This window comes from Pygoscelis adeliae, unplaced genomic scaffold (assembly GCF_000699105.1).
Source record: "Pygoscelis adeliae isolate BGI_AS28 unplaced genomic scaffold, ASM69910v1 Scaffold34, whole genome shotgun sequence".
Classification (NCBI taxonomy): Eukaryota; Metazoa; Chordata; class Aves; order Sphenisciformes; family Spheniscidae; genus Pygoscelis; species Pygoscelis adeliae.
In genome coordinates, this window is record NW_008824658.1 from 3,178,984 (window position 1) to 3,189,548 (window position 10,565).

At 36.3% G+C, this 10,565-nt stretch overlaps 1 protein-coding gene across 2 annotated transcripts; it reads left to right on the plus strand.

Annotated features, from left to right (window-relative positions):
• Nucleotides 1–43: 43 nt before the first annotated feature.
• CLK4 (CDC-like kinase 4) lies at nt 44–10,318 on the plus strand. 2 transcript variants are annotated; one of them, XM_009322674.1, is made up of 13 exons: nt 44–114; nt 766–923; nt 1,988–2,213; nt 3,428–3,518; nt 3,912–3,978; nt 5,670–5,786; nt 5,880–6,046; nt 6,154–6,248; nt 7,312–7,441; nt 7,775–7,857; nt 8,396–8,475; nt 9,786–9,873; nt 9,962–10,318. In XM_009322674.1, the coding sequence occupies exons 1-13, from the start codon at nt 61–63 to the stop codon at nt 10,097–10,099; spliced, it is 1,494 nt and encodes a 497-aa protein (XP_009320949.1). In that variant the 5' UTR covers nt 44–60; the 3' UTR covers nt 10,100–10,318. The 2 variants fall into 2 exon arrangements, with proteins under 2 accessions (XP_009320949.1, XP_009320950.1); XM_009322675.1 differs by lacking the exons at nt 1,988–2,213; nt 3,428–3,518 and having other exon boundaries at nt 48–114.
• Nucleotides 10,319–10,565: the final 247 nt, after the last annotated feature.

The following is a 10,565-nucleotide window of genomic DNA, read 5'->3' on the forward strand; positions in this document are numbered from 1 at the left end:
GGTTTTCTTATACTCTTAATTCTACAGCTGTGCTTTACTTTCCTTTTTTTTCAGTTGTGCATGTACCTGTTTGAACACAGAATTCCTGCATATAACATCGAGCAACGGAAGCTGGTGGGTTTTGTCTTTGGTGAATCAGCTGAATTGTAAAACACCCGCATACTTGCATGCTAATGGGGTTTAAAAATTGCGGCTTGGCTCATAGTACTACAGAGTTATGTGTTCATATGTCAGAGTTCACTGTGATTGTTGCTAAAACTTTAAAAAGTGTCTGTTTAAGAGTGATCTTTAAATAGATTTGTGAGAGGAGTTTTTAGACTGATTGTACATATTTGACTTTCATGTAGTAAGTTGTGTACAATATAGTATGAAGAACTAAATCCAGGTTTTGTCAGAGAGGATGTTTGAAGATGAAGGTCTCTCTCCAACAGAAGACTTTAAGGAAATTATTCTTTTTAGTCACTTGAGAGTTTCTTTGAAACAGGCTTTAATGACATGTTTGAAGCTATTAAGTGAAGATGAGTTGGCCTATTTAATCTTGATTTGTGTTTTGTAACAGCGTCACAGAGTTAGGATGAGAAAGCTGTGTCTACTCGCCAAACCAAAATAATATGTGGGGGAAGCTGAGGAAGAAGAATTGTTTGAGGAAATGGTTCTTTCTAGTTCTGTCATATTTGATCAAACTACAGTAGTTGACTTGCATCTGCAAATACCAGTGCAATGCTTTTGTCTTTTATGTGTTTTTGTTGATTTGTTTGTTTTCAGTGGCAGATGCGGCATTCAAAACAATCTCATTGTCCTGAATGGGACGACAGAAAGAGCTGGGATCAAAGAAAGCACAGTAGCAGCCGTAAACGCAGGAAAAGGTCCCACAGCAGTGGACAAGAAAGCAAGCACTATAAACCAAATCACATTTCAGAAAGGTATAAGACTCTGAATTGAGTAGCGCTAATGTTTCTTATCATGTCTAAAATAAATACATTTTCAGGATAGGAGGATAGGGGTGCCCAAAGTTGGCGATTCCTTAAGGTTTGGCTCACTTAAGACAAGCTTAAGAGGTAGTTGGTTTTGTTAACGCGGTATCTGAACCATTAAATAGAAATTCTTTAATAAAAACAAGTAAATGTTACTGTTTGTTTCACTGTTGTCAGTTGAGTGTGGTATTGAATACATTCAATATTAAATTTCAAGTAAAAAGTATGCCTTTTCATTTACTTAATGTGAACAAAAGGAAGAGGTTTCTTTACTCATTTAATACAATGGTAAGTATATGAGTTTCTCTTACTAATTTGGAGGTGGTTTGCTTTTTCTCCCACACGACTTTCGCTGGAAGGATGTGTTTTTCTGGTGTTTTTTTTTCCCTGAGAAGAAGATCCCATGGAATTCTTTTCAGATCCGATACTCATGCTTGTAAAATGCTGGAAGGGGTAGGTGTACAGCGATATGGGGGCTCTTATCCTCAGCAGCTTTCTTAAAGGTTTTTTTATGTGCAGAAGATCCTTGATCCAGATATTCTGTGAGGCTTTTAATGTTTAATGCAGAGCACTTAAGAACAATGCTACTTCTCTCAGTCTCCGGGTTTTCTTTTTCTTTTTTAACACTTTGAGCTTTGGAAGCATAGAAGGGGATTACTGCTGTATCGCAAGTGATTTATCCTGTGACTTTGGAGATTGTAATTGAGTTGCTCAGTATATTTTAGGAAGCGTTTCCCCTTTTGAGTCTGAGTTTCTTATTTACTGTGCAAACTGTGGACGGATTATATATTGTTCATGTGGATGGCTGCTATGTATTTGAGAGTGACAATGTTGTTAGATTCCTAATAAAGTAACATCAAAAGCTCCACTATTTTTGGGGAGGGAGTCAATTAGAAAACAGTCTTGGTGTAAAGACAGATACTGTGTAACTCTGTAACTCAGCTCAAGTCACTTATCTTGTTGGAACCTCAAGTTTTTGAAGTGGAGAACATTCACTTAAAATATATTTTCAGTCATTATTTGGACGATAGAGCCATAAATGAAAGAGACCATCATGACCGGAGATATGTTGAGGAATACAGAAATGACTTCTGTGAAGTATATGACCACAGGCATTATCACAGAGACTATGAAAAGAGTCACCATCATCACTATAGCAAATCCTCTGGTCGGAGCAGGAAAAGTAGTCATAAAAGGAAGCATAAGAGACATCATTGCTCCAGTCACCAATCACATTCGGTATGAGTAATTTTTAACTTTATTATTAATGAATTAGTGGTAATAGACAAGTTCTTAAGTGAGTGCTAGAACTTCAATTCCTGGTCACAGTACTTTTAAGAAATATTATTAAAAAAGGCTTTGTAGTTGAGTCCATTTATGAGCATATGAATATGTTCTTAGTTGAGACTTTTGGATCAGAGTGTTGGGTGGGGGGTGGGATTATCATCAGTACTAGTTATACACTGGGAACATAGGTGGCTGGTAGTTAAGATCACTGGGATTAATCTGAAAAATGTTATCTCGAAAATGAAGACAGGTAACTATCCTATTTCAAAGTACAGTTATCACTTTTTAGCTTTACAGCATAGTGAACTATGTTTTTTCAGGTAGACTGTGAGATGCCATCCATCCTATTACTAAAAGTAATTGAAGTGACATGCCTTTTTAATGTAAGCTTAATTGGAACTATGAAACGTGCATGTCTGGTAAATTGATAAGAACAAGCTCTACAGTTCTACACCTGATTCCAGAAAACTTTGATAAGCCACATGCCTGGCTAATGGCAGCTAATGTCTTACTGAAGATGGGATAAGTTTGCTGCTTGCCTTCTTTGAAGGCGTACTCTCTGAATTTCTTGTTACTGGCATGATGCCCACTGATACATCTTCAGCTCCAGGTGTTTTATGTCACATTTCTGCGATAGAAACAGCAAGTTGTATTAGATTATACAATGCAAATTAAGGACTTCAGAGTAATTTTTCTTCTCTCTCTAAACATGAGGGAAGTAAAATTACTTGATTTTTTTTAATGTTTAGATTATATAAAGTGTATGTTTTAAAAATAGAAACATTTCACCTGACTGTAAGCTTAGATACGTAAATAGATACTGTTTTTTGCTATTTGCTAGCAAAGTATTAGAAATAGTGATGTTGCATTCTTAATCTGTCTTCAGTTAAGCCACTGTTTGAGAGACAAAATTGTGTTGTTTTTTCTGTTGCTTTATCACTTTAAGTATTTATCTGAAAATCTGTTCCTTGCCATGTTTTTCTTCTGTAACATAAACTGTGCCCTGTGAATTTCTGGGGACTGAATTTGAAATTGCTCCTGCCAACTGTTCGTGGCCTGGTGTGTAACTGAATGCCTGAATATCTCCCCGCTGAATGAATTGCGTATTCTGCCCTGAATTCACTCTGATATATTGATTGGCTGGACGATCTTGGTGCCGTTTCCAGAAGAGTCACCGAAGGAAAAGATCCAGGAGTGTAGAGGATGATGAGGAGGGTCACCTGATCTGTGAAAGTGGAGACGTTCTAAGAGCAAGATGTATAGAACATTTTTCAACACTTTTTAAAAACTTTTCAGCAAAAAATCTGTTTAGAATAGTATGTCAGAGGAGGGGGGCTAAAGAAATCTTCATTGCTCTTTTTGTTCTGTTTTTTTTGTGCTTTTTTGTTTTTTTGCATATCTTTTCTGTAGAATTTAAATACTGTGTTCAAAAAGTTCCAATTAGTAAATGAACTTGAATCTTGAGATTAGAACAAGAGATAGTTTTTTGGCTAACTGTTTTCATGACACCTGTCCAATAAAATAATGCATTCAGATGCTGAGATTTAAAGTAATTATGCTTTTGTAATGGCACATTATTAAATCTACATTAATAATATTCATTCTTGTTTAAGTAGTTTTATAATTCTAACTTGTGTTTGTTCTTTTTAGATGAAATTGTTGCGACTTTAGGAGAAGGAGCTTTTGGAAAAGTAGTGGAGTGCATAGATCATGATATGTAAGTGTTGGTTATCTTTATAAGCGGATCTCATGACAAAAGACACTAGTCAAAAATTAAAGCTCAGGGACATTTTCTTTAAAAGAAAGTCGCAGTTCAAATAAAGTGTTGCAGTATATCTAAGAAAGAAATTAAACTGTTTTTGAGAGCTACCTTGTAAGCTTATTTGTAGTTCAAAATTTTTCAGGATTTGCAGGTGATACCACATCTGTCCCTGATTGTTTTTAAGGGTCTTCAGTCATCTCTTCCAATACCATAAATGTTTTTTGTTTCTTCTGTTGCTCTGTGAAAGGCCCTTGGATGGTATTGACTTTGTACAAGTTGGTATACAGAGAAATACTTTGGTTTTCCGCTAAGCTTTTGAGAATCTGTCTTTAACAATAAACTTCCTTAACCACATTTGTTTTGGGAAATATCCACCTAGAGAGGGTTTCTTTCAAAAATAAACCTTTTTATAACTATACTTTTTTTTTTCCCTATACAAGCTGTATAACCACATGGTGCAAACTACTAATTACTAAGTAGATGTCATCTGCCCTTTTTAAAGAGGGAGAGCTGTGTTTTGCTTCATTATGTTTTTCTGTTGGTTCCACAAGTGCTGTTGCCATAACTAGAGAATGTGAGGGTATGTAAAGAGTACAGAATTGATTTGGGAGACTGACTTAGAAGAAGATGCAGTGAGATGCTAAGAAAGCAGTTTTGGTTCTTAATGAAAGTAATTGCTTGAAAGCAATTGCTTGGAATTGGTTGAGCTGTAAATTTCTTTCCTCAGTCTCCATAATCAGAATTATTCTTTGATGTTTTTCTGAATACACAGTACTCCAGTATCCAATCCTTTTTTGATGGAATGGTTGGTAGAGGAGAAGAAAATTACTGTATTTCCACTACTTCTGTATGTGCTAGGAGTTTTAAACAGTTAGTAAAACTCAGATTATTTTAACCGTATGTTTTATATCTGCAGTTCTGTGGCATGGTTCTAGAATTTTTCCCTCTGCCTTTGGTTGGTTTGTTCTGTCGTTTCACAAGTTAAGTCTGTTCAGGAGCTTGAGATCGTGTCGTGAGGACAGACAGTATTCTTAAGTCATTAGACCCTAAATAGCTCTACAGAGACAATTAAAAATTGTCTAAGAGTGAATGGGATAGAGTGACTTGTGTATCTGTGTTCCATTTAAGTCATAGCCTTACAGTTTGAATGTTACACGGAGTGCAGGTCAGTTTTCACTAGTATAAAATACTCAGAATCTAAACTTCAGAAGTTACTCAATTCCCCTGATTCCATAGGAGCGCTGGAAAAGAGCCAGAACAAGTTGTGCAAGTTGGAGGAAAAAAGGTCAAAGTTTTGCAGTATTTCCCTCAAATGAGAACTTCGCTAATTTTTTTTTAAATCATCTTGCAGGTGGATTCCTGATGTTTATCCTACCTTAGATAAGTTTATTCTACCTAAGGCTGAGAAGTAGTTAATGTAGCATATTTTATAAGTATTTGACAAAGGAAAGATTGGTATTTTATTTCTTTATAAAAACAGTTCTGGTTAAGTTCAATGCGCTTAAGTCGAATTCCCTTAATCCAACTCATAATTCTCTATGACCTTTAATCTTCCTGTGTTTCTTTTATTAAAATCGAGCTACTTTGGGGTTGTAGGTACTTAACAATAATTGATACAGTTTGTGATGCTTTACTTTCTTTTAAAGGAGAGGAATGCATGTAGCAGTTAAAATTGTGAAAAATGTTGGTAGATACCGGGAAGCAGCCCGTTCAGAAATACAGGTGTTGGAACACTTAAACACCATGGATCCAAGCAGCGCTTTGTAAGTATAAAATCAGAATAGTCAGCATACTAAGGATTTGCGGAAGATAATTATTCAATAAATTGAGTTTTCTTTTTTTTTTTCTTTTTTAAGCCGCTGTGTCCAGATGCTCGAATGGTTTGATCATCATGGCCACGTTTGCATTGTTTTTGAGCTGCTGGGACTTAGTACTTATGACTTTATTAAGGAAAACAGCTTTCTGCCATTTCATATTAATGACATTAGAAATATGGCTTACCAAATTTGCCAGTCTATAAACTGTAAGTAAATATCAATACTTCTATCAAATATGTTCGTTCTTCCCCCCCCTCCCCCCCCGGAAAACAATTCATTAATTATGGAATACTGTTCTTTTTTTTCCTTGTAGTTTTACACCATAATAAACTAACTCATACAGATTTAAAGCCTGAAAATATCTTGTTTGTGGAGTCTGATTACATAGTGAAGTACAATGCCAAAATGGTAAGTTTGTTCTTTGTGGCCCAACTTGAATTGGGCTACTTCTGGCTTCATCTGAACTTTCCTTAAAAAAAAAAAACGTTTCCTAGAAATTCTTTTTGTGCTCTCTGAGATGTACTAACTTTCTGCTAAGTGAGTAACTTGCTCTGATTCAAACTAAACTGTTTCATCTGATCACTAATTAAGTTCTTTGCTGTTTAATGAAGTTCTGGCATTCGTAGGGAGCATAGTGTTGATGGCTTTGAATTGAGCCAGGTTTTTTCCTTCACATTTCTTAAGCCATTTGAATCTCTTTCTTTAAAGCATCCCTGTGTTTTGAGAGGAATGTCGGATCTTGCTTTCTGTCTGATTACCCTGGAGTCTGAAGTGCCTGTGTCAGTTTTGCAGTCCTTGGCTTAATAGCTAAGATGAATTTTCTGTTTGTCATCAACATGTGATGTTGATCATTGGGCAGTGTTACAATTGGTGTGGGCCCTGAATAGGAGTATTCTTCACCAGGGTCTTCCTTTTAAACCTAAGAAAACACTAAGACACAACGTTAGGGTAAGAACTTGTCTGCACAAATCACTTAAATACGAGTTTCTTTTTACGTTGCTGCTCTTTTTTCAAAGTATGAAAACTTCTTAGAGCCACAAAAGCAGCGTGGACTTCACTGCCTCTAGCTTATGCATAAGGCTTGATTTTATTTCTTTATTTTAAAGCTAAAATTATATAAATAAGTGTATGCACCAATGGACAGAAAAAAACAAGACAGAGATAACAACTTACTGAAGTTAACTTGAAGGTTAACAAAGGAGGAAAGGAGCTCTGTTACTGTGGGAAAGGTCTTTACTCGGCTGTTTTGAGTATTCAGATTAAATCACTGTGTTACCAGCTCCTCTTTCTTGGAGCTTTAGCTGAACGGGAACTGATGTATTTGGAAGGAGTGTTTTGTTATGTAGGTTTAATTTTTAGCGTTTTATATTAACTGGTATTTTGAAGATAAATAAAGATAATGTGATGAATACCTTTTGCCTAAGCATGCTTTTAAAAAATACTAACAAATAGCATTTTGATTTTCTTGCAGAAGCGAGATGAACGCACTTTAAAAAACACGGACATCAAAGTCGTTGATTTTGGAAGTGCAACTTTTGATGATGAGCATCACAGCACATTAGTGTCTACAAGACATTATAGAGCTCCTGAGGTTATTTTAGGTCAGTAAAGACTTTTAAACCTGACAGTTAATTGAAGTTCATTCAGATGTCTTTACTTCATAAAACTGGAGTAGCTGCTCATGGTTCTAACAATTCAGTCATCTCTCACAGATGGTGGCGTTAGAATTCTTGAGAGTAAACAGTAAAAGAAATACTCTAAAAACAGAAGTCCAAACGTGTTCCTTTCCCACTTTCTTCCACCAAGGTTTGGGGAGAAGTGTGGAGGGGGAAAATGGGCATCAGCAAATGCATGGAAACTGGGCATATGCTTTGTGGATTACAGGTTTTGAGGATACATTAAAAAGTAAAACGTAAACTTTTCCTATTTTGCAGCACTGGGATGGTCGCAGCCTTGTGATGTTTGGAGTATTGGTTGTATTCTAATTGAGTATTACCTAGGATTTACAGTGTTTCAGGTATGTACATAAAGTTAAATTGAACGTTTTTGTTACAGACTACTGATTTTGATCTTTCAATGACATACTTAACGGTTACTGTAAAAGGCATAACCTCACAGGCTTTTTAAGTATTATATAGATGAGATTGTAAAGTCAGCATGCGTATATGAAAATGTGATGTATTGGATTATCTCCTTCAGACTATTTAAGAAAATGTGATGTCTTGGATATCACCTTCAGACTATTTACGATGATCTGTTCGGGCTTTTTTGGATGATGGAGCCTGTCTAGAGTCTGAAGATACTGCTGGAATTAAGAGTAAAGAAAAAATACTTGTACAAAACTTGGCTTATGAATTTGGTTGTTCAGGGGCCATCTTAACTGTGGAAAGTGCTATATAACAAGCTGCACTGCATAACCTATTTTTAATAATTTACGGTGATAATGTATACTGTGACAGTACTCAGACCAACATCTTGGTTGTAGATGAGTGTTGTTACCAAGTGGCTGAGAGTAGAAAAACGTGACAAGTGCATTCATTGCTTTTTCCACACAGACGCATGATAGTAAAGAACACTTGGCAATGATGGAAAGAATACTAGGGCCTCTGCCAGCTCACATGATCAAGAAATCCAGGTAAGTTCATTACAGAAGAAGTAAACTGCCTAATATTTTCCTATTACAAGAGAAATTTTAAAGTTTCCATTGTTAGCCGTGAGGTTTTGATCCATGAGGATCAACAAAGAGGCTTCCGGGCTTCTTCTTACCTATTAGTCTATTGCAAGAAATTGTGTCAGGTTTAGGTGAATTAAATAGTTGACAGTAGCCTTTTCTGGTTTTAGTCTGAGTTGCCAGCAACCAAAATGCCAGGTTCTCGAACAGTAACTGAGTATGAATGTTCTTAAGTCTTTAAAGCTAAGTCTGGTGTAGTCACCAGAACAGTATTAGACACCGATTTTTCTATAAACTGAGAGAATAAAGAACCTGCTGTCATCAGAAGATTTATATTGAGAGGCAAAAGAGGGTCCTGTCTTGCAAATACAGCTGCCAGCCTCTTCCGCTGTCCCTTCATATCCCTCAGACATGTGCTTCAGCGATCTTTCTCTCTTCCTCAAAGATAACTATATGCAGCAGAAGTTTCCCACTTCCATTGCAAGGAGAAGCAGCCAGCACAGGGCTACCCCCCCTGACCCCCATATGTCCAAAATCCAGAGCACGTGAGATTTGATGGTCCCTTCTCTTTCTGAAATAAGTTGCCCTCCTGCCAGCTTATCTAGATAATCCTGTAACTCATGTTGTAGTAGAATTCCAGTAATTCTGGGTTGGGTGATGTATTTAGTTTATTACAGTTGTCCAGCTGATTCATAATGCACTTTGAAAAATGAGAAAAAACTTAGCTGCGGTTGGAATAGAGTCAGGTAGTAGTTAAAAAATAAAATGCTACTTATGTAGCAGTGTTCATGTGATGCTGAGGTGTGGATTTGTCAGAAGTTTATTTGCGCTGGTAGACTCAGGTATTTGCAGTACACTTTTTAAAGACGTTTGGGAATAGCTGATTTTGTTAAATAGTTGCTAACCACTTAAACTCTGCAGATTTTATAAGAAATGTTTTTAAAAAGTTGATAGATTGACAAACTGTCTTCTTGTTACTAGCGGATGAGACCAAGTTGTTCTCTGGGAACACCAGAAAGCATCCGTCTCTTTAAATGTCAGTAATGGAAAATATGTTTTCTGTGGCTTCTTTGTTGACTGGAATACTGAAGGACCTGTTTCCTAAATACTGTGACAATGGTCTCTGTGAATAAATATTAGCTAAAAGAGATGTTAGCTCCCAAATGTAGAGGGATATGCAGGACCACTTTCATGGTGTTTCAAAACTTCCTAGAAAAGCATCTGCCCACTTTATGCACTGACATGATCTTAAAATTATTTTCCTCGTCATGCAGAAAGCATTATTTTCACCACGACCAATTGGACTGGGATGAACACAGTTCTGCAGGACGGTACGTCAGGAGACGCTGTAAGCCTTTAAAGGTAGGAGACAACATTTTTGTTACTTTGTTAGATTTGCAGTTGTGAAGAATCTCTCTAAAATACTTCCTTTTTTTTTTCCTCCTTTCAGGAATTCATGCATTGCCAAGACACAGATCATCAAAGTCTGTTTGACCTTGTTCGCAGGATGCTGGAATATGATCCAGCCAAAAGAATTACTCTTGATGAAGCCTTGCAGCATCCTTTTTTTGAATCGTTAAGTAAATAACTAAATTCAAAGATCTTTTATGCTTCTCCAGGGAGATTTCCTAGACTGTGTCAGTCAACAGAGGTTGCATGAAACTTTTGTAAACTTTAAATTATTTTGTACAGTTACGTCTGTAAATATTTACATATGTTTTGTATAACTGTTATGTTTACCTTGTTCAACAGTTGTAGTCTTATGGATATCAAAGTGAAAAATAAAAGTAATTTTCATTTTTGAAAATCGTTTTCTCTTTGAAACTGTACCCCTCTCCTTTTGCAGATGGGGCTAGTTAAGCAACTGACTTGAGGTGCGGAGTCTGTGGGCTAGCTGAAGGAGTTTTGAAAACAGTAAATGTTTTTAACTAGCTTCCTTTTACTAGTCATAAAGAAAAGATTTGCAGGGCTAAGGCTACCTAATCATGCTGCGTAACACTTTGTGATAGCATTCTGAAGCATGGTTGAAACCAGTGCATATTCTACGTAGGTAT